General features: G+C 33.9%; 1 protein-coding gene across 1 annotated transcript; it reads right to left on the bottom strand.

Moving 5' to 3' along the window:
• Positions 1 to 6527: 6527 nt before the first annotated feature.
• On the bottom strand, positions 6528 to 8368 carry LOC135132528 (alkaline phosphatase-like). The gene is made up of 5 exons (XM_064060651.1): positions 8269 to 8368; positions 8077 to 8214; positions 7890 to 8023; positions 6841 to 7843; positions 6528 to 6793 (listed from the first exon to the last, which is right to left on the bottom strand). Exons 1-5 carry the CDS (start codon positions 8333 to 8335, stop codon positions 6597 to 6599), a joined length of 1539 nt encoding a protein of 512 aa, XP_063916721.1. The 5' UTR covers positions 8336 to 8368; the 3' UTR covers positions 6528 to 6596.
• Between the last annotated feature and the right edge of the window lie 16384 nt (positions 8369 to 24752).

Here is a 24752-nt window from a genome sequence, read left to right as displayed (position 1 = left end):
AAGAAAAAAATAAAGCAGTAAGTTATTTTACTACTAATTCGTTTTAATATAAAATGTATAGTTCGAGTTTCCGCTAATTGTTAAGGTTGTAGTTTTGTTGATTGATTCACTTGTTGGAGAAATGGAAATATCCCGTGTACTGTCAGCATCGAGTATCTTCAGGTTCTTTGCAATTTTTGTAGGATTTTGCCCAAATGTCTTGATTCCTAGGTGTTGCAAGAACATTTGTCGTTATTACAACACAAAAAAAAACTTTTGAATTTTAACATGATTTGGTCGCAAATACCTTTATTGTCTAAACATTTTAATGTAACCCACTACTCCAGTTTCATTTAAAATGTTGAAAATTCTTGCTCGATGTGTTTTGAAGTATTATTAGTTTTATGTTTCCTTGGTTTTGCTTCCTTGAAAATATCTTCAACTTTTCTGATACATAATCAGTGGAGCGACTCTTCACGAAGGCAGTCAATTTTGAGAAACTGTCAATATCCAAGTTGGCAACATTTCAAACTTTTATGGTGGCATACCTGATCACAATTTGAAATTTTTGGCACCAATTCAGTAGTTACTATCGTCTCATTGGTTTCTAGACGGACTCATCATTGACAACTGTGTACTGAGTTGCTAATCTGCCACCAACAATTTAGAAGTGCCAACCCAAAAATTTGCTTCAATTATCAATAGTCACCCGGTACTATTAGATACTTAATTTAGTATAATCACAAAACAAAAATTGTATAACTTGTTTTAAATGACAATCAAAACGTATTCGCTTTAATTTGATATCTCCTACTTTGAAGTAGACAATATAAACAATATCTGAGACAATATAGTTGGGGATATCAGTTAGCGACTGTTGCTAACCAAAGTTAAGTTTTATAAGTATTTAGCAATAAACATTTACGATACTTATCACGTTTAAGCTACACTTTCTGATCTTATTCAGTACAATTAATTGATTTGAAATTTTACTAAGTACGTAAATTTTGTTTATGCTGTATCCACTTAAAAATTATAAATTAAATGTTATTAAATAAAAACAAGATAAAAACATTTCAACGTATCGGCTGCTTTCAAGTATACTTAATGAAAGAGCATACTTACGATATCTGATAAAGTTATTTATATATTTATATGGGACTTAAACAAATTCTGTTCTCGATTCTTGAACAAGAAAAATTCCCCTGATGCTAAACTCAGACCAGAAAGTTTTTATTACAATATCCCTTTTTATTGAAAATACCGGATATAGTCTTAAACTGCGTACCCTTTTTGCACCTGTGTTTATTATTATTTTTTTTTTTTTGTATATTTCGAATTTTACTCTTCAGAACAACTAAGGATTTATCTCTAATCAACAGAAGAATCTGATTACCAAGTGTGGCACTTATAAATATATATAATGAGTACTTTGTTGAACTTTTTAAAATTTGTAAAGGAATAGTAAATTTTGCTGGCACTGTCTCTAAGTCACAATAAAATAATGACTTTCTTATTTGAAATATAACAGGAGCCACTTTCGAAACTAAATAATCGATGTGAGCTTTCCCTATGAAACGATTATCATTTACTATACCCAACGACTTTGTACTTAGCAAGTCATCAGTTGTATTATCAGATTGTAGCCAAAAACACAAGTTCGATGATTCGCCGGAGTTCATTACTAACTTATCGGGGACCCAACTCTGATAAACTGACGCTTTCCTATCAGCGACTGCACTAATTAATTATAATTACTATTACGACTCCCTTTAGTAAGTCGTTAATATAAACAATGAATAACAAGAGTCACAGAATTAACCCCTGTGCCACCCCATGAGAATTATTTTTATGCCACAGTGATGACGATTTTTTAGATAGAATTGTGTAGAAGTATAGTTTTTGTAATAATAAGCCATGATTTCGCGTATTAAAGCTTTGCTCAAATCCAGAAACGTTGCCCATACGACTTTACCATCGTCCATGTCTGCTATAATATCATTAACCATGTACAATAATGCCTGAATAGTCGAATGACTTCATCAAGATTCGAACTGTCGCTAAGAAAATATCGCAATCGAGTTCATCGGACGACTGACTATTTTCATGTTTTCTTAAAGTTTCATGACTTCTAGAGTCCGTCTGTCTGTCGTCTGTCTGTCTGTGTCGATTTTTATTAGAAAGATAATTTCCGAAACTACTGGGCCAAATGTTGCTAAATTTTATATGTATTTTGGGTGTAGATGGTAAAACGCTAACCAAAATTTGGCTAATCATCCACGCCAATATTTTGATAACATCATCTCAAAAGTTTCCACTTTGAAATTATTTAAATGTTATACAATAATATACTACGATACTTGTGGTGTATGAGTCTGCTTTGAATTTTTCCCCTAGATAACAAAAGCAAAAAAATCCAAATCGAATTATCACCTTTAATACTAGTACAAGTGCCATGCTAATAAAATCTCAGTACCATAGAAGGGACTGTTCCCGATTTTTTTTTTAAACGGTGACTCTTTTTATTACCTAGATTTTTTTTACCACATCAAGAAATCCATTATTTACCCTATTTCTTCGAAAAATTGAGTACTGTAATGTTGCGTTCGTCTGCATTTTAATAATAATAAAATAAGAATGATTTCATTATATTGTAACTTAATTAACCAGTTTGGTCGCATTCTTCCGATGTATAGATAAACAATAGAAGTTGAGCACACAATTTTTCGCATTGGTTATGTTTTAAATATTGTTACGATGATCAGTGATTAAAAATCGGGGTGGGTACAACTCAACAATTTATTTCTTAGTAAGTCGAATTTACACGACAACGATAATGTACAAGATAATTCCGACGCAACTTGGCTGCCTTCTCTTAACATTGACAGGACTCGACTCGACTGAATTGGCTGAATCATCATTCCCGAAGGTGGCCTCTATTTAAAGTCATACTTCCCTTCTAGAAGTTCCGCAGTCGAGGTCTTTCTGAATCGCCCATTGCGACTTCCGCTTCCAGGTTTTTCTCCGGTCGGCGTCACCGACAATGAGTCATCATCGCCGTACATACTAGAACCCATAGGCGTCGTACCGGGGCGGTATATGGGTTTCTTTCGTAACAATATGTTTAATATTGTCGGTAACAGTGCGGACCTCCTTTTTGAAGAAGCTGTATTTGTTCGACTGTGCTTCAGAGGCGAGGGAAATCGTGTCTATATAATTTCAGATAAATTTTTTATCAGATTGTCTACTTCTGTTATAAGATGTTTCGATTTTGGTTTTGTTGTACTGTTTTTGTGCTAAAATTCGTCTATTTTCATTTTCTTCTTTTAGTGTGCGAAAAGCATCATTTACACTAATTGCGTGACGGTGTAAGTTGAGAACGGTATTCTAAACTACCACTGTATTTTTAATTATTTTAAAAGGTCATCGTTGTACTATTCGCATGTCGTTTGTTTTGTTTAACCGCCACAGGAAAAGTTTCGTAATAGATTGCGAAAAATTTGGAATGAAAAATAAATAAAATAAAAAGTACAAACAGACCAGTCGCTATTTTTTGTCTTTCAATCCTACAAATAATTAAATTAAAAATAATGACAGACAGTGCCAACTTTAGACTCATTTTAAGTTAGGAAGATATAAGCTTAAACGCATCTCTTGGATTACATTTTAACAACATGGTTACAAGATATTGCTCGGTTCAAGCAAAAGTTAAATAAAACAAGTGGTCTAAGGTTATTTAGAGAGAACTTCACTCGTTCCTTAAGTACATATAATCGAACAAATCCAGTCTTTTCAAAAAATCAGAAAGTTTGATTTTGCAAAATTTTGGTCTTTTATGGTAGGTAACCCATGTAAGTAAAAACTATGGGATAATAAATACAATTCACAGTGAAAAAAAACACTGAACAAAAAATATTTTTTTTTGTGAAGTAATTGTGATAAAAATTAAGGGGGATTCATAAACCACGAATACAGGACTATCTTATTCCAAACATTTAGATAACCTTAACTTCTCAAAATGATTAGGGACCGTCATTAATTTGTTAGTAGCGATGATTAGACAAGTTTTGGTAAGCGTTTTACCAACTGCACGATATTCATAACATACACATAAAATTTGACAATAATCGGTACAGTAGTTTCGGAAATTATCTGTGTAACAAAAATACATACAGACGACAAACAGAAGAGAGACAGACGACAGACAGATCTGTTAGACAGATGACAGACAGACAGATGGAAACGGGGAACCTATTTTTTCATACTCTAGGGGTCATGAAACATCCAGAAAACATGTCAGTAACCGTTCCGTTTCTCGAAACTTCCCGAACGCTTGATAAATAAAAAGCACCAGATGAACAAGTATCTACAGAAAGCAAGATACGTTAAATTTTTTCTTCAAATTTGCAATGTTTTAATTGTAAATATCATTGTAATATTCTGCGTTAGTAAAAAGTGACCAAAATATTTCTAGCGTGTTTTTTCAACCAAGTGATTATTTAGTAGCTACGTTTTCTGCATGGAATTTTCAGATTGTAATATCTTCATTATTAATAGTCTTATGGTTGCAAACTTTTAAAATTAGGACAATATTTTGTTAAAAACTGTTTGTGAGCATACCTTTTTTACTTCCCGAGCGTAAGCAAAGGAAGTATTGTAATCGAGTTCGTTGGCCGACTTTCTACTTTTACGTTTTCTCGATCTTTCATGACCCCTAGAAGACGAAGAAATAGTTCTTCCATTTCCGTCGGTCTGTACGTCTGTCCGTCTGTCCGTCTGTCTGCCGTCCCGGATTTTTATTAGATAGATAGTCTCCGAAAGTACTGGACCGATTGTTGTGAAATTTTGTACTTATATTAGGAATATCATGTAGATGGTTAAACGCTAACCCAAATTTATCTAATCATCCCCACCACTAATGCGATGACGTCACTTCAAAATTGTACACAGTAAATGGGTTTTAAATTGTATAAAATAACTTAGTCCTACACATGTAGTTTACGACTCCGAATTGAGTTTTTACCCGAAACGTCCAGATTTTTAGAAAAAAAAAATCAAAATTGTAAAACAACATTTTGCAATTTAATTTTGAATCTGCTAACCCGAATGTTTTGAAATGTTGCAGATATTTTAAGGCTATAAAGATCATCATAAATCTTTAGTCAAAATATATTTGGTTATCCCCTCCAAAAACTTGATGACGTCAGCTCAAAAGTTTACCGAATAAATCCTGTCTAAAATGTGCAAAATATGATGAGTCTGTAGTTGTGATATATCATTCCATTCATATTTTTTGGATTTGCATATACAGGGTGACTCAAAAAAATTAATGACTGCGTAAATTTATTTTATTGATTTGCTCAGGAACTACAAAACCGGATGCTTTGAAATCTTGAAGATGTTTTAAAATTATCATAAATAAGCGTGGTAAGTGTTTGATCAAAATGTATTTGCTCATCCCCCTAAAAAAATTAGAACGTCATCACAAAATTTTGCTGAATAAATCCAATCTAAAACGTACAAAATGTGATGAGTCTATACTTGTAATTTATCATTCCATTCATATTTTTTGAATTTGGATATACCAGATGACTTAAAAAAAATAATGAATGCGTAAATTTATTTTATTGGTTTACTCAGGAACTACGAAACCGAATGCTTTGAAATCTACTGCGAAAAAAAAAAACATAATAGACATGCAGTCGTCACGTTTCCGACAGCGAGGGAAGTACTGTCTAAACTCTTTAGACCAATTTTTTAATTTTAGTGAAATGTTTGCATTATGCATTTTTAAAAATCGATATTTCTATTATTTAAGGAAATTTCGGAACAAGGTTTTCAACTTTTTTGCAAGCTGAAAATAGTGGTGAAAACCGCGTTCCAAAATTTCCATAAATAAGGAAAATATAGATTTTTTAAAATAAGTGATGCAAATATTTCAACAAAATTTAAAACATATAATATAGTGAAACTTGTAGATAAGTTATATAACACCATAAGAGTCAAACGTAGCGATTCCTCTTAAGCCTCAAAAGAAATTTTCTTTAAATTCAGCAACGGTTAACAAAATGAAATTAATCTTAAAAACCAGAAAGTACAAGACATCGCTTTTTATTTTATTTTATTTTTATTCAACGGATACCCCTTAAGATAAATACATACAATTAATAGTGAAACAAAAAGATCCAGAAGGACATAAAAATTAAATATAAACACAATAGTAAATAAAAGTTAACTTTCAAAAAAAAAAACAAAAAAAAACAGATATAAAATAACTTGAGTAAATGTACCTAAATTTAACAAAACATATTCTAACATACAGAACAGCTTTTGTCCAGGTCCAAAAATAGTACTACTAGATTTTATTGATATTGACTTCTGGACGCAGCTTATTGTCTGGCTTGTGCATCGTAATTCATACAAATTCTCTTCACTTCACTCTGAATAATTCTAATACTGAGTTTTGTTGAGAAATTTTCAACAACTTGTAAAAATGTTAATGACCTAGTCTTAGGAGGTACCGAAAAGTCTAATAAAGAAAATAAAAATTTTCCACAACTTCCGTATATTGCAAATTTATACAGGCTATATTTATTTACAGCAAACTGTGTTTGGATTTAATTAGCAGCATCACAAGCTGTATAACCTGTACCCACACAGGAAGCATAAGACATCAAGTGTGGTATAACATTTTGTTCCAGATTTCCAGTGAAAAGGTGCGCCCATGGCCCTCGAGCATAAACAGCTACATCATCACCCCCATGTGTTTCAGAATCTAGTGGTGCAACCGAAGGAAAAGCATAATGGTCATCACCTGAAACACCATCTTAGTAATCACAGTACATAACCTGAAAAACCTACCATAATCATCTTCACTAATATCATGCCTTGAACCATCAGCATCGCTCATTTTATACCCAGGACCGTTAGCATAATTGATCGTGGTATACACCCTACCATCAATGCCATTTCCCCCAAATTCTAAAATATCATTTCCTCTACTAGCATACCCACTGTAACTCAAAGTGTGAGCATGATCTGCCGTCACAATAATCAACGTATCAGCTTCGTCAGTCAAATCAACAGCTGCCTGAACAGCTTTTGAAAATTCGATAGTTTCGTCGAGGGCAACTCTGGCTTCAGCGTCATGGTGAGCCATGTCTATTCTAGCACCTTCTACAAACAAAAAGTACCCGTTGTCACCTGTACTCAAAATTTCTATAGCGGCTTTGGTCATTTCAGCTAGCGAGGGGTCCATGGTGGTGTCCCTGTCTAAGTTATAATCCATGTGGGCGTGAGCAAACAAACCCAGAATGCTACTGACGTTAGATGTGTCCAAAGCCAGCAGTTGGTCTCGGTTCCAAATGTATTGTCGGTCGTCTGCTTGTTCTAACCACTTTTCAATTAAGTTGACACCATCAACTCGCTTTCCGTCGTGTCCTTCTTCATCTTCTATCTCTTCTGGTAAAAGTCGATTTCGTCCTCCGCCAAAAATCACGTTCAAGTTTTTCCCAGTTTCACCATAGACGAGTTGAGTAGCAATATCTGTACAGACTGTGGGGTCTTTAAAACTGTCTAAGACATCACTGTCTGCTTCCCAGTCTCTTTCTGCGGTGTGTGCGTAAACTCCTGCCGGAGAAGCATGAGTAACTCTTGCTGTGGTTACCAAACCAGTTCTTTTATTTTGTAGTTGAGAGTAATATCCTATGGAAAGTACATGGTTGGATACATTTAGCATACCAAGACAATCTTCACGTGGTACTTCTGGTCCTACACCTATTGTACCATAGTTAGCCTTAACTCCGCCCAAATAAGCCGTAGCAGTGGTTGCTGAATCAGGTACTTGTTTATCGACAGAATAAGTCTGCAATATTTTACCAAATAACTGACAAAAAATATGCATAATTTACCATAGACAATGCCATATATGGGAATTTGTCAAAAGCTAACTGAATTTCTTCACCACCGTTGTATACCCTAGCGGCTGCAATTGTAGGTATTGACATACCGTCCCCAAGAAAAAGAATAACGTTTTTCGCCACGTCTAGAAAATTTAACGAATTAAAAGATACGTAAATAAGAGGAAACTTGTCTTACTTTCATTCAGTTGTCTGGAGATGATTTCCTGAACGGTTTTCTGAGCATTTTCGTTCCAGTACGCAGATGTGTCCTCCGCGGGGTCTACTTTAAGAGAGCCAATTGGATTGACGGGAAGATGGGGGTGCATACCATCATCTATGTTTGGTCAACTTTTAAAGACTGAAAAGTGAATACCAACTAAATACTTACTTTGTTTATTTGGAGCTGCCCAAATTTGGGCAACAAAAGAGACCAATAGTATCAGGTTTGTGTACATTCTGTGGGTATACTATGTCATTAATTGCCTTTTGTCTTTTTATATCGTGAAGGTAAAACTTGAACTTGAAAGCAGTTCTATGTTTCAAGTGGTTTGATAATCAATAAGTTTATTATTGGAGAGATATACATTAAAATTAATGAAAAAATGAATTAAAAAACACTTGGAGTAAAATTTTGATAATATTGTGGTAAAAACGGTCTGGGTTTATTTGTCCAACATAAATTGATTATTTTCAGTGAGTGTTATTTGTAAAAAATGATTGATAATAATAAATGCTTTTTCAATTTTTAATTATAGTATTTAGTAATATGAATTATTTCAAGTATATGAGTCAATGGTCAAAAACCCTTTTCTACCGAAAGAGATGAAACTGATTAAAATTTTGAAAACTCTTTGAGATAAGAGTTGTTTGAAGTTTCAACTATTTTTGTCTTTAAGGTTCTGGATATGTCTTTTTTCGAATTTCAGATTTTTCAATTCTTCGATTTTGGTTTTTGGATTTTTCAACATTTCTTTTTTTCGACTTCGCAATTTACAAATTCTAGATTTTTGGGTTCTTGACTTGGATTTTTCCACAAGATTTGTCGTTTCTCGATTTTTAGGCATTCCGATTTTTCAATTTTTGGATTTTCCGTCCCTTTTTTTTCTTGATTTTTGTTTTTTTTACTTTCCTATTTTTCGATTTTTAGGAAGGGAAATTTCTCATTGATTTTAGCAAGAAAGTTTAAAAAAAATAAGGCGCTGATTCATAATGACAAGGCACCATTGACTGCAACAAAAATAATTAAAAACTAAAGCGCGTTGATATAAATGAGAAAAATTGATAAAAACAATTTTAACAACAATATATAGATTTTTCGCCTGAAATATGACTGCGAAAGCTACCTTCACCCCTTTTCCCCTACAAATTTAGTAAATTTAAATTGACAATTAGTGTTAAAAATATGCAGTATTAAATGAGCTTCGTTTGCAAGAAAAAATTTCGAAATCTATATGTTCAAAAATTTATAGAATTACAGTGTTAATATTTTACGTCAATAAGACCGCAAATTTTCTTCTTTTTCCTGTAATAAAAGTCACAATTTGATGAAATTGAATGCAATTTTGCGTTTATAAATGTATCACAATATTTTCAAAAATTTTTAAACACGCGATTTCTAGAAAGGAGTGATAGTGAACTGGAACAAGATACGAGACTTTAAAGGTGCCAAATATTAAACAAAAATAGTTTTTTCGTCTTTTAGTACAAAAAATCGTCATAATTTTATTTCATATCAAAACTGTATTTCATTTTCAACTTGAACTTTATTTTTTTAATCACCATGTAGTTGTTTCGTGTGATCATGCACAAATATCATGTTCAAAATATATTCAAGGTTTCGTCTGGGACACACGTATATTATAACATTGTTACTAATGGAATTGTTGAAATAATAGGTAACATTTTGACGTATTTAAATATTTTATCTTCCCTGGCGACAGACGAGATCACCTGACAGCAAATATATACATATGACTTATTTGTTGTTGTTACATATTTTTCTTTATCATTTCAAAGAAATCGCTTCATATTTTACATATCTTACCTACGAACTTTCCGATTAACTTCTATTTTCAGATTATCGAAATCTGGTACTAAAGGTCTTTCTTTGTCATGTAAATGATCAAACGTAAATGTTTTAGTGTGGTGAAAAATTGGTTAGGCCCAAATTAATGAACGATATCTTATTATTTGATAAAAGCACACAAAGTAGCTGATCCAGTTATATCCAGTCTTATCTTTGGTTCTAGTATTTTGTAAGTCCATGGTTTTATCTACTGTCTAAGTAGTTTGATCAGTCGATTATTGCATATTTTAAGGACATAAAAAGGTACAGTAGAAGTAAAATTATCGCTTCGATTTCCTTGATACATATTTCCAAATATGTATATACATTGTACAATTTGTCATAAAGGCGAATTTTTCTTAAAATTTCACATTTTTTAAAAAACATCACGTCATATTTCACAATCTATTTACTTGAAATTTTGTCCTAGTTGTTTTCAACGTAGCACACATAAACCGTGCTGGTTCTAACATTACTATATGTTTAAATTTGAATTTGAGTTTAAAAATAATTGATAGAAATTTTTGTTCGCAAATCCTGTTTCTGTTTTAAAACTTCATTTAAGTTATGTGCGTAATGAACAGCTAATTTGTGCGACTCAGTGTTTGTGAGACCACGGCAATATTTACCCACTTGTGAAACGTAATTAACAAACGCAGCCTCTTCCTGTTTATTAAATATTCAGTGTTCTCCAAGACGACACCCCACATCGACTTTATGCTGAAGTTTCGTTCTTTTTCTAGGAGTAGATTCCTGAATTGCAAATTTTCTGCTTGTTCTCTAAGCGAAATTTCCATCTTGTGCATATTCAAGGGTCCTGCACTTACTCCCATTAATAGTTTTTCGAACACAATACTGACATCCAGAGCAGAAAATTAAATAAAGAATAATTGGACTCGTTGTTAAGTGCGCACGAATAATTCGGGAATTGTGTGCACAATAATTGACAAAAATCGTTCGCCAAATAAACAGCTTCGTATGATGGTCCGATGGTAATTGCGGGCATGATTCCGATATACCTGCTGGCAGAAGAACGCCAAAGGATACATATACGAAAGGAGAAACGATCAAGTCAAGAAAAAAGAAAATATCGCAAACAGAATAGGATGCTACCGATAAGGCGTGAATAAAGGAATTGATAAAAAGTATATCCCCGTGGCGTCAGGTAAGGTATATCCCTTTGTCTAAGATTTTCTTCTCCGAATTTCATAAATAAATGACTTCTGTCACCAAACATGGGAAGCGTCTACTGTCCATCTGACGGGTCAATTAAATCACTCCAGTTGCAATTAATATACAACCTTGTACAGATTCATAGAGGCCTCAGAGATCAAATGCAACACTTTTGTTCAAACCCAGTAAACACAGTTACGTCGTAGCGATGTTAATGTCACTTAACTCTATCTACGATCTTGTTAGCTGTTACACCCCAAACTGCGTACATTTGCTTTCCTTGTGCTATGTAATGTAATCAACAGTGACCCATGTTTCTAACATACTGGTCACATTCACATTGTTTCAGACTAGAGACGTGCTCGCTGGTACATCATCATAACGTTGTGTTAGTATGTCGCTAGATTCTCTATATTTTGATGTATCTGTTACGTTTTATTTTAAACGCCAATATAACGTATTAAATGGACATAGACGTTACGTATATATCGCAACATCGTAAACGTATGACTCTCAGTATATTTTATTAACATGCTCTATGCGATATGAATAAGCATTTCAAAAAGTCTAGTTACCATTTATATGTATCATTTAGGGATATGGATATGGAGAGTAAAATTTAGAGCTTACAGTAAATTATTATTTTATTCAATGTTTGAAAAAATATAATATGTAATAAGTAATAAAATACAAAAATTAATATAAATTCATAATATAAATAAATAAATATATATATGATTTCCTAATTCGAATATAAAACAATATAATTTACACTTAAAAAAAGACACAGAAACTATAAACTGTCGTTTTTTCTTTCTTCAGGCGTTGACTAGAATGTCGTAGCCACTCTGAGCAGGGTTGTTCTACTTCTTTTTCTATTGCGGAATGGGTCTTCATTGTAATTTCTTCAAAAATAAAAACTGTAATAATTATATTTATTGCAAAATAATACCTTTCATGATATTCATTGTTTTTGTCCCAGCCATTCTGGAATTTTCCTACTGAACGAACAAGCTACAGCAATCGGTGAAAAATATATTTTTTAATACACGCCCCACATTGTTCTTTTTCCCATTACCACCTATCTGGGACAATAGCAGTTCCTAAAATAAGAAAAAGTGTATATTTTTATGTGTTTATACCGAATGACTGTGAAATAAGTTCGAAAAATAAAACCACAACATCACGAAGTAGAGAAAATTTTAAATAATTTCTTTTATCTAGTCCTAATTCAGGGAAAAAATATCAAGATCTACACCCCATTCAGTGCCATTATTTGTTTTCATCTAAGCAATACACAGCAAAACAAAGAAAAAATATAGTCACAATGGAAACTGAATAAATCATTGCCGCATCATTGACATTTAACTAGATGTTCGTATTTGTTTCTTGAAACTTGAGCAGCAATTTAATTACTTTGAATCCGTGTGACAATTAAAGGATTTTTTCTCCGAATCTATTTGGAAGTCACCGCGTATGTATAAAATACAGGGTGCTTCACTATAAGACTTTTCTGCAACCCACTATGTATGTAACGTGTTAAACGAAATGTGTCATGTTTAGTAGGTTCCTAAAAAGTGTTATAGTATTGCAGGCATCTACCTGTATATAATATCAAATATTATGTTATATGTAAGTACATATAAATTTATTGTATTTTTTTAACTTACAAAGAAACCTGCTTGTTGTAGTAGGCAAAGATAATCTTCTAATTCCTCAAAATTTGTTTAGCTGTGGTCTGGCGGCATATCTTCTATTACTGTTTTCTTTTTGATTTGTCAGATTTGATGACGTTTTCATGTTGGAGATTTGTTCACTCGTTTCCTTTAGAATTTCTTTTGTTTCGCACATATAGAGTAAAATTATGTTCATTAGCACCTAGTTTATAAAAAATTGCAGTAACATACCTTTGCAACATTTTATGGCAAAGCGCTGTTTTTGTTATTTACGTACAGTTATCAAAAACAATAGAAGCACGTAAAAATTAAAACGATTACTTCATTAGAATTATATTAACTTACCTAGTATAAATACAACACACACTGAATGACAGAAATTTTCACAAACTGCATTAAAAATGAAGTGAGTTACGGATCCACGAGAAAGGTTCGGTGGTTGTGAACCAAATGGCCAAACGGAATTCTAAAGCTTCATTGTGAGTGTGAAGTGCAATAAACATAAATACTGAAAAAAAGGATCATCGGACTGCATCTCCCAAACATCTGGTGGATAGTAAATGCAGAAGTTGAGCGTTATTTTTTCATTAGATGAAATAAATTTAATAAAATTAAAAATTAACCACTCTCTAATTTTTTTGGTACCCATCATCGCTTTATAATTGTCTTTATAAAATCAAAATTCGACGAATGAACTCTTCAAAACCTTGTCCCGTTTCAGGGACAATGGACAAAGAATTTGTATGACTTTCTTTGTCTCGTTGGGTCTTCCCTATATTACCCCAGATGTTCTATTTATAATTTGCCAAGCAGGTACTTACAAAATAACATTACAAGTGAACAAGTTTACAGAAATAATTCTTAGAAATTATTACAATGAAAAAAACTTGTCTTGGGTGTATTTCTAATAAAGCCGTTGTATTTTTCGCTCTGAATATTAATTATTAATTAAGCATTACGAACTCACTGACGAAGGCCACTTTTTAAAGAATACGACGACCCACATCTAACTGACCACATAATCTTTAACAATAAATTTCAAATAATACCATAGTGTTTTTTTTTTAATTTTGATAAGGGGTTCTAAAACTATATGTGAATCGCCACATCTGATATGTTTCTATTTCTGTCTTCATTCCAGACACTGTATTTACGTGAGCAAAGGATGCCGTACGTGGGATTTTAGGGGCGGAAGCGTATACCTGCGTAAATACTGTAAATACAGTGGTGTCGAACGAAGACAAAAACAGAAACATACCCGATGTATTGGTATTATACATACACTCTATTACCGACTACACTATTTCGTCATATCTGCTGCTTTATTATCAGTTTTCAGTTAGCTACATATTGGATATGAAATGAAGTGAAAATACTCAATTATAATTATCCATTATACATTACCAGTTTATTTTAGAACCCAAGATTACATTGGAAAAATCTAAACTTTTGAAAATTTAATGTTAAACAGATATACCTATAACTGAGTACGAAGTCAAAACACAAAACTCGATGATCAATTATTGTTTCGTATTTAAATTATTATTTACTTCCCTTACGATCAAAATCAAGAAATTATTTAATTAATTTTTATTATAGAACGATATCGCTGACCTTGAAATAGATTAGTTTTTTAACTTCGATTTTTTTCTTTGTGTTGCTTTTGTTGCCGATCAACATATTTTGCATTAGAATTCATAAAATGATGAAATATATCATTTTATTTTTCGAGCATATTTCAGAATTCTGTATATGTATAATTGTTCCTTTTGGCAGTGACGCATAGGCAGAGGTTAAAAAATAATGTCTCATTACTAGTCTTAATTCGTGTTACCTGTTAGATGGGACATTTTTTAATTCTGATCATAAACTATATGCATTAAGTCTCTTGTTCTGTTTTATAAAGCGCAGGTCGTTATGCACGTATAAAAATAAAATTATAAATAAACATAATTACATAGAAATATAAGATGAAAAAAAAAATAAGAGCAACTCACTATTGGCGTCATCTCGCTTGTGCAAGATTTAAGAGAGGGAAGAAATGTCTTTTTTTAATACTCAGCATCTTTTGTTTATGAATATACTATTTATTTGCAACACAAACATAAATAATAAATATAAAATAGAGCTATATAATACTCGATATGTATATATGTTTTTAAATGTTTTTTTGGTGTTGCCCTGTCAGAAACGTTAATTTTCGATTTGACATGCCATTTTGTAAAATGAACTGAAAAGCACTTTATATAATTAACTAATAAAAATCTAGTAACTACAGTTAACATTACTTATTGGTTACATAACCGTAGTACTCCATTGTGATGTTACAAGGCTTACCTGCCAATTATATCGCTGCGACACAATAATGACATATCCAGTGAATGCAGTTAACATTAGGTGTTAGTTACATAACAGGAGTACCACAGTGTGATGTTTAAACGCTTATATGTAAGCTATATTGCTGCGACATAATAATGAGATATCTAGTAAATGTAGTCAACATTACGTGCTGGTTACATAGCATGGGTACTCCATTGTGATGTATAGGTATAGCTTACGTTCCAGGTATATCGTTAAGACATAATCACGCGATGTACTCATTGTTCTTTTGTGAGTACGTACCTCTCACGTCAATATCACAACTGTTTACTGGGAAGTCGACTACCCTGACCATTTTTCAATATTCTGGTGGCCTGACGCGACAAAATGATGGAAAATGCTCTTTTATGCACTATTCTCGCTCGTCGTTTCTTTAGGCTGTTCTCACGCTCAAAAACCCCTATAAATACAAAACGAAATTAGATCTTATCATTCACTTCAGTTCAGTCAATTCTATTAGTCACTTCGAACATTCAGAGCGTGCGTCTAACCTCAGCTAGAGCACCAGTTGCCCCACCAAATCATGTTCTTGGTTGAAGAACCGCTCGAAGTACCGGAAAAACATAACGAGTAAGAAAGGAAGTGATGGAAGAAATAAGGTAAAGTAGTCCAAAAGCTATAAGGTTATATGATCATCATAAAAGTAGTTTACCGCAAATAAATACCTCCTTTGTATGGTTCGCACTAAGCTTACCGGTTGGCAATAAATCGTGTTCTAAATATTTCTTGCTCACATTTAACAGGGTCGGCTTTTAAAGTGACTGGTTATTTCGGAACCCTCTGCGGCTGCAGGTAGCCGATTAACGGAGTGGTAGATTTAGATATTTAGTGAGAGCCGCCCCTGAACGAAACGACAACAGCCGGTCGAGTTGCAGTGGACACGTTATTTACTACCCCAAAACCTTTTCTATTGTAAACAACTTAACTTCAACACAATGGGATAATTTTATGATGGATATATAACCTTGTAGCTTCTGGACTATTATATAAGATTTTAATAGGGATTCCAGAAGTTAGGTGTTCAAAGATTCGAGGATTCACATATTTTCAGGGGGAGCAGTTTAAGTGAAAGTATACAGTGATGCGCATGTTAAACATGTGGAGATATCGCCAGAATGCAGACTTACAGAGAGTTGGTATTTTCGTAAACGTGGGGAAATTGGGCACTATTGGACCCAAGGACTTACAATATAAACCATTGATGATACGAAGCGTTCTGGTAAAGGATTTAGATAACGGACATCGAAGCATTCTTCTGTTCTAACTATAGTGTAGATAACACGAAACATGAGGTGCCAACCAGAAATGAAACGATAAAAGAACCACAAAAGGAGGAAAGTAGGAAAGATTGTTCAGCAAGAACGATTTACTCTATTTTCTTGAAAATTTGGGTATACAGTACTGTACATAGTATTACACTGCACTATCCAAATTGATATACAAAAAACACGAAAAGTACAATGTTAGAAAGTGAGGAAAACTGGAACACAATAAAGAAGATAGTAAGAAAGATGATGAGAATTAATGAAGAAAAAAAGACAAAGAAGAAGACAAAATGAAGCAGATGAATAAAGAAGTCAGCAGCCGGAAGAAGCATTGGTGACTAGAAGTAATGCTAAAAAAGCGGTTCTTAGTCGATACCAGCAGCCACGGAGGGACTTTAGCCGCTAAAAGTCAGGCACTTCCCGAGGTGATAGAACCTAAGCTCCGGGACTCTATGAGGGTTTCTCCTATGTTGAGAAAAAAAGGTTAGGTAAGGTAAGGTCAGGTCAGGTCACTAATCTTAATCCTAATAGAAAAACCGAAAGCAGACAAGGAATACCCAATTAGATATAGTTTGATACGTTTCTTAAATCGGGAAACTGATAGAAGCATTGTTTGACAAAAACTTATAGAAGAAAAATCAGGAAAAGGTGGATTATCTATGAAACAGTGTTTGGTTTTCAAGAAAAATCAAGTGTATTTACGGTACTTCGGGTGAAATACAACGTGGCCGCAATAAATAAAACGAGCTACCGACAACATAAAATCTCTATGCTTGTAATGTTGGATATAAGGTGGTCTTTCGTTGATAAAATATGTAGAAAAATGTATAAATATACGAATATTTATACGTTTTGCTTGATTAGGAAATAATAATATGAGTAATGAACTATATTCGTCGTACTGTAAAGAGTGCAAGTGCAAGTGGCTATTTCTAGTCGTAATTGGTGAAATACTGATATTTAATACAAAATTTTTATACTACTGGGGTGGATCTCACCAGTATATCCTTTGGGGTGAGTTGGCACTCCAGAACAAAATTTGTCTTCTTTTCGAAGGTGTCACCAAGTTCTTTCGTTTCCATCATTACTGTGTGCGCAAATTGCACCAAATCATTGTGATGGGTGTAAACTGTCATTACATCCGCAATGCGCTGGTCTGAAACCTGATGATCGGTTGACGAAACAACGTTCACGTAACATAAGAGTATACTGCAATAAATGCTCCAACAAATTAGATGAAATTTCTGATTTAAAAGGTCTAATTGCTGAATTGTCAACAAAGCTTTTAGCCTCAGAATCCCAGCTGAACACTATTGCCTCAAATCCGTCACCGGCTATTGAAAATGCTCGCATTGAAGAAGGTTTCCGAAAGACTGATCCGCGCGCATAATATCATTATACGGGGAGTACCCGAATCAGCAGACCCTGATCATGACAAAACGCAGGTTACAACGATTTTGAACGTAATACAAGCCGGCATTATACCCCTTGACACTATCAGATTGGGGTCTTCTGCATAAAACAATGGCAAACCTCGAGCTGTTAAGGTAGTTTTCAGTAGTGTTCTGAATGCTCCTAAAATTCTAAAAGATAAATCCTCAAATACTGCTCCAATCCTCAAGAATGCACGAATTACCGACGACAAAACTCCAGCACAAATGGCTTATCTCAACAAAGTGAGAGATGAACTGAAACGACGTATTGAAGCTGACGAAACCGGTCTGACAATCAAGTACATTCGAGGAATCCCACAAATCATAACTACTAACTCTCCAAAAAACCAAGCTTAAATCTAATATTTACGGAATTTTCTATTTGCTACACTAATATCTGTTCCTTAACATCCAAATTTTGTGATCTCACTTTGCGTTGTCAAAACTTTGATCCTTCTTGCATCCTTATTTCAGAAACTTGTCTTAGAGATGACATTCCGGACTCAGGCGTATCACTACCTGGCTATTCCATCTACAGATGCGATCGGATGAATAGAATCGGAGGTGGTGTCTGTATTTATATCAAAAAGTCCAAATTTATAAAGTTCTCAATAATATCGCAACTTTGCCACATTGGTGACATTATAATAATGGTTTAATAATAATGGTTTATTTAGCACAGATACAAAAGGTGTACATCGGCCACGTCAACATAAAGTTTATGAATTAAAAAATTCCTCAATATTATAATAGGCATTTAGGTTTAGTGCATCTTAACCTTACTCTTAAATAAACCTACGCTTAACCTATCACAATTTACTATAATTTTCCTAATTTTATTGCAACATAAAATTCCCATATAATCTGGATGTTGTTTACCTATTTCTAATCTTGAGAATGGCAATCGTAAGCTATTATTATCTCTTAAATTATAATCTTGCACCTCTTCAACTCTCTGATACCTTACTATGTTTTCCTTTACATTCATAAGCACAGATAAAATGTAAAGTGCTGGTACTGTTAAGATTCTAAACCCACAAAAAAATGGGTTACATGACTCCATTGGGCGCAGATTAAACATGATTCTCAATACACGTTTCTGCATTCTAAATAATTTATCCCATGAGGAGGAAGATCCCCAATACAAAATTCCGTAGGACAGCCTTGACTGTACAACAGCAATGTAAACTTTAAGCAACACATGTATTGAGACATAATTTTTTAAACTTCTAAGCAGGTGACATGCTTTGCTGATCTCTTCACAAACTGTATCTATGTGTGTATTCCACTTGAGTTTAGAATCAATAGTGATTCCTAAAAATTTAGTTTTATCTAAAGACAATATCTAATATTCTCCCAAACGGAAAGAAGGTTGTGGTCTAAAGTAACATTTTTAGGTATAAAGTGCATGTAGTAGGTCTTCTTCGAATTTAATTTTAGTCCATTTATAGCACAATACCTCTTTAATGTCTCAGTTGCTAAATTACCACGCTCTATTACATATGTTTTTACATGACACTAAGATGTTAGTATCATCTGCATAAGAAACTACTTTTCCGTAAGACCCACATATTTGAAACAAATCGTTAACAAAAATAATAAACAAGACAGAACCTAACAGCGACCCCAGCAGTACGCCCAGCGATACAAATCTTTCGGAAGAGTAGTTTTGAATAACAACACTCTGAGTGCGGTCTTGGAGATAGGACCTTATCCAATCGTTAGCAACTCCTCTTACGCCAATTCCATATAATTTCTGCAAAAGTAGTTCATGGTTAATAGTGTCAAAGGCACGACTTAAGTCATAGAAAAATGCAACGACATTTTCTCTACCATTTAATGCATCATGAATAAAGCTCATAACTTGCATGAGAGCTGTGTTTGTTGATCTTTTGACTTGTTACACCTCAAGTTTTCGTCCAGTCACATCCAATTTTCTCTGGTGTGTTTATATACTTACACCTCATTACAGCCCGGAAGAGAACGACAATTTATTATTTGATAAACTTTTTCAAATGAGTCCCAATAATTCCAATCTAATTATTTCTGGTGACTTTAATTACTCAGATATCGATTGGGCCAGTGACGCTATCCCGGCTAGTTCTAAATCCAGAAACTTTATTCAGTTTTTAAACAACTCCAGTTTAGAACAATTGATAACGAAGCACACTAGGTTCAATCTTAATCAGACTCCTTCCACTTTGGACCCACTTCTTACTAACTCTTCCCAGCTGTTAACTGAACACGAAATCCTACCTCCAATTGGCAATTCCGATCATGCTGTCATCGGAACTTTCATACAAACTATCCATAAAAGTGACACAATTCTCAAGCTTAAAAAAGTTATCAATTATTCCAACCTAGATCAAGAACTGGCGTCTGTTGACTGGGAACAAGTCTTAGCTAACCATTCGATTGATTCTCAATGGACGATTTTTTCCAGTATCATTCAGAATTATATCTCCAAATATTCATACTTGACATATCATCGCTGGAATCCGAAGAAACCCTGAATCAAAAACTCCACGTCACTAATGTTGAGGCAAAAAATAGGCTGTGGAAAAAATTTAAGAGAACCCGACTTCAAACCGATTACATCTGTTTTTGAACTTATTCAAATAGCATGTCAAGGTTAATAAGACAAGATAAGGCAACTTATGAACAAAACACAGGGTGACTGCGAAATAAGTGCAAATATTTTAACCACGGCATCCCCCACCCTAGTAGAGCCGAAATATAGAAAAAAGAAATTAAAAATCGAATGGGGCAAAACCCCCATGAACCACCCTCGATACGAAGGCACTGAGCCACCTTGTAAACAGAGTTGGAAAAACGTTCGAATAAAAACGACCTAAACACTTTCAGTTTCAATTAAAAGTAAAACCGACTTTTTGCTGCTTATCATTCGTTCATTCATTTACTCATTCATCGTTAAAGGTCAGTGTGAAAGTTTTTTGGTAATTTTGATTCTGACGGATGTTTGGTCCTTGTCACAACGATTTTACGTTGTTTATTGGAACAGAAATAAGAGCAACTTAGAATGCTACTACCTTTTTACAAGAAATGTTGAAAATGTTGTCCTTGACTAGCAATACAGGCGTCAGAGCGTCGCAAGAGGTTTGTTGATAGGTAAAAAAACACCGGAGTAGCGGGTGTCACTTTCACTTGTTGAAGCTCTTCGATAATTTCTGGACACTGTTGATTTCCACAAACGAACTGTTTCATCCAACTGATACACATTTATCGAAAACCGTCTCTTGAAATCGTACTTGTTGACGACTACGTGGAGTTCCATCGGACAAAAAGTGAGTTACACAACGTGAACAATCAGTGGACTCCAAACCGTGCACTTTGTCAACATGGTATGGATGTGGCCGTATTCTTTTAATGTAGGATGCACTACAAGCTGTGAAAATCCAACTTCTTCTTTCTGTCCTATCACGGCCACGATCGTGAGTTTGAGGTTGAAGGTACCATGATCTCGGAGATGCTGTACCACTGATGCACCCATTACCATATCGACACAATCTGCATGGGAAAACTGCACCATAAACCGATTTCACCGACCGCTCGATGCTAACTAGCCCTTTTCGTGTTTTTCACGTTGCGATTAAAAAAGTGCCTGATAAAGTAACTTTTTTGGTTCTTTAACCGACTCGCTCTGTTCCATTCATTGTAGTAATTATGTAGGTCACAAAACAGTCCAGCGGCGCGTACAACAATTTACATTGAATTTCAAATAATTTTTTCTAGACACTGCTACTACTTAGGACCGTGAATTTTACCCAGTGACATAATCATATTGTGAGCTATTCCCCATTTTTTTTTTGCATGTATTTCGCAGTCACCTTGTATGGCCCAGAACGCCAACAAAAAGCAGTTTTACAGATATGTAAGAAACTCTTCTACAACGCACGTTCCTGTTCCAGTTATAAAATCAAGTAATGATAACTTGTGTGACGACTACACTGAAATCTCGGAATTTTTTGCATAGAAATTTGAATCAGTTTACACTTTGGAGGACACAAGTAATTTTCCACAGCTCTCTTCGCTGGATATTAACGAACATCTTACAAATATAATATTCGAAAAGAACACTGTCAAACATCATCTCCTCACTCTAAAGTCATCATCGGCCTCCGAAATCGATGGTATATCTCATTTTCTATTGAAAGACTTCTTATCAAACTTAAGCGCTTTGGGATTAATGACGATCTTCACCTCTGGCTTTCTAGCTATCTAAAAAGAACAGATCTTTCCAAGTGAAAGTAGGAAATACGTTATCTTCTACTAAATCAGCTGTAAGTGGGGTTCCACAGGGATCAGTACTGGGTCCCATCCTATTCCTGATATTTGTCTCTGATCTCTCATCACTTCTCACGACTAAATCCTCCTTATATGCTGACGACTTGAAATTCTATGGCAATCCGACTCATGCCCATCAGACCCTTCAAACCAACATCAATCGTCTGTCTTATTGGAGTGCAGTATGGCAAATGCCTATTAACGCTGACAAATGTGTGGTACTTCACTTGGGATCAAACAATCCAATGTGTGCATACCATCTTGATGGAATTGTCCTCAAACCAGTGTCTTCCTACGTAGACCTTGGTATCAAGATAACATCCGACTTATCAGGGTTCTCCCATATTACCTCTATTTTCAAAAAAGCAAAATCCACTTTATTCCTCCTCTCGAAGATTTTCACTCATCCTTCTCCTGATACCTTTACTAAGCTTTACACCCTTTAAGTGAGTCCATTCTAGAATATGGTGTCCCTGTATGGAGTGTGGAATATGTACGAGACCGTAACATGTTGGAGTGTGTGCAGCGCTGTGCTACTCGCATCCCCTACGGTAGAACACGCCCACCGTACGAAACACACCTCAGAATGTCAAAAATAACAACCTTTGAAGATAGGAGACATACGGGTGATCTAATCTTGTGCTTTCGCGTTCTACACAATCAGTTCACCGTTGAACTGTCTCATCTATTTTCCTTAAATACCGATGCCCGATTAAGAAGACACAGATTCAAACTCAAGAAAGAAACCTACAGGACACTCCACAGACAATACACCGTTGAAGCTCCATCTCTCAGCTCATTTAAGAATAGGATTGATGTTCTATAACTTTTATTTCTTTATTTTTCATTATTTCATTCTTTTTTTTTTCTTTTGTTAAAGTTTTATAGCTCTTTATAACTTGCACACGACCACATAAGCTTAGGCTTTGGTCGTGTACTTTTGTATTAATATAATATAATAATTAAATCTTATCCAAAAAAATAAACAAAGTAAAATTAAAAATGATAAGCTCTGGTATGTCCAATTTTTCATCAAAATGAACTACATTTTAAACAATTAAGAACATTTTTAACTGGCATTGTACGTCGTCATATCGCACATATTGTTAAAGGTAATGCTATTTTCGTGCATGGAAAAAAGACACTCATTCTTATCATTTAACTCACGTTGTAATTTTGATTGCAATTATTATTAACGAAATAAAAATAGAATAAACATGGAATCGCAATTACAGAAACACATTGATTTGCACATTTTAAAAAAGATTTACGCAGCAAAATGTAGCCGGCCGGCGTCACCGACAATGAGTCATCATCGCCGTACCTACTAGAACCCATAGCCGTCGTACCATGGCGGTGTATGGATTTATTTAAATAACATTTCCTATTGTAAATTTTGGAGTTGACGTCATTCCATTGGTGGTGGGGATGATCAGACAAATTTTGGTTAGTGTTTTACCATCTATAGCTACATATAAAATTTAAATACAATCGGTCCAGTAGTTTCGGAAATTACTAATCTAATAAAAATTGATAGAGACGACAGATAAACGGAAACACGAGACCTATTTTCCCGTCCTCTATACAATACTTCCGTAGCTTGTGCTTGGGAAGTAAAAATGAAATTAGCCACACGTTAAATGAACCTAGCTTATGTTTGATAAGATGACGAATCAAGCCAAATTATTAATTTAGAAAATGTATGTAATATAAGTTTCTAACTGTTAATTAATTTTAATTGTTCAGAAATTTCATAAGACGGGATGCTGGGAAAATTGATGCTTAATTCAACCAGAACGAGATCCCAAAGACAAACAATTTTAAATAAATATAGCAGATCTCTTTCGACATGCAAAGAATTGTGACACTACTTATTTCGGGAAGTTAGTCTCGTTCTTTAAATAGAGGAAATCTTAAAATCTGAAAAATTATGTAAATCTACAAAGACACAGGGGCTTGAAAGACGACGAAAACAAAATAAAAAGTCTTAAGACATCAAAGCTTTCTAGAGTCGTTACATCAAAGATACGTCTTAGGTAACCATGCTGCGAAATAAACTGTTCCAACTTTTTACGTCTCTAGCTTATAAAACAAGAATAAATCAATGATACACTTATGTAAGTGTCTCACTCAAATATTTGGGAGAATTTCCACCGAGATTTTTAACTTGTTGCTTGAACAACATTTTTGAACAAGAGTTAATTTTAATAACAATTTTAAGTTATTATTTTTTTGCCATTTTTGTTTGCATAATCATATTACTAGTTACTGATAACATTTCAGAAGGTGATATTTCTGCAAAAACTGAAGAAAAGAGTTCTGGAACGGTTTTACTACTTTGAAAAATTATATTATTGGAGAGATTATATGTATAGATAACATATTGCTATAAACTTCTGAATTTTTTAGAAAATCTGGCTGCCTAGGACGAAATATCAAAGCGAATTCATAAACCACATGTATATTTAAAAAGCATTTACCATGCAAAATCATATAAATTTTGGTTAGTATTTTGCGAAATATTCGCAAAATATGTATCCAGTTTGAGTTTGATAACAATCAGTCTAGTAGTTTCG

The sequence above is a fragment of the Zophobas morio genome, unplaced genomic scaffold, assembly GCF_036711695.1.
Source record: "Zophobas morio isolate AGI-343-1 ecotype UQ-CSIRO unplaced genomic scaffold, CSIRO_AGI_Zmor_V1 ptg000021l, whole genome shotgun sequence".
Lineage (NCBI taxonomy): Eukaryota > Metazoa > Arthropoda > Insecta > Coleoptera > Tenebrionidae > Zophobas > Zophobas morio.
This window is presented reverse-complemented; position numbering and strand designations above follow the sequence as displayed.

Excerpts from the sequence above, each read along its gene's own strand:
- LOC135132528 (XM_064060651.1), bottom strand. The coding sequence starts at position 8,335 with ATGTACACAAACCTGATACTATTGGTCTCTTTTGTTGCCCAAATTTGG. Across the intron at positions 8,215-8,268 it reads GGCAGCTCCAAATAAACAAA|ATGATGGTATGCACCCCCAT; the intron begins GTAAGTATTTAG and ends GACCAAACATAG. Across the intron at positions 7,844-7,889 it reads CATATATGGCATTGTCTATG|ACTTATTCTGTCGATAAACA; the intron begins GTAAATTATGCA and ends AAAATATTGCAG.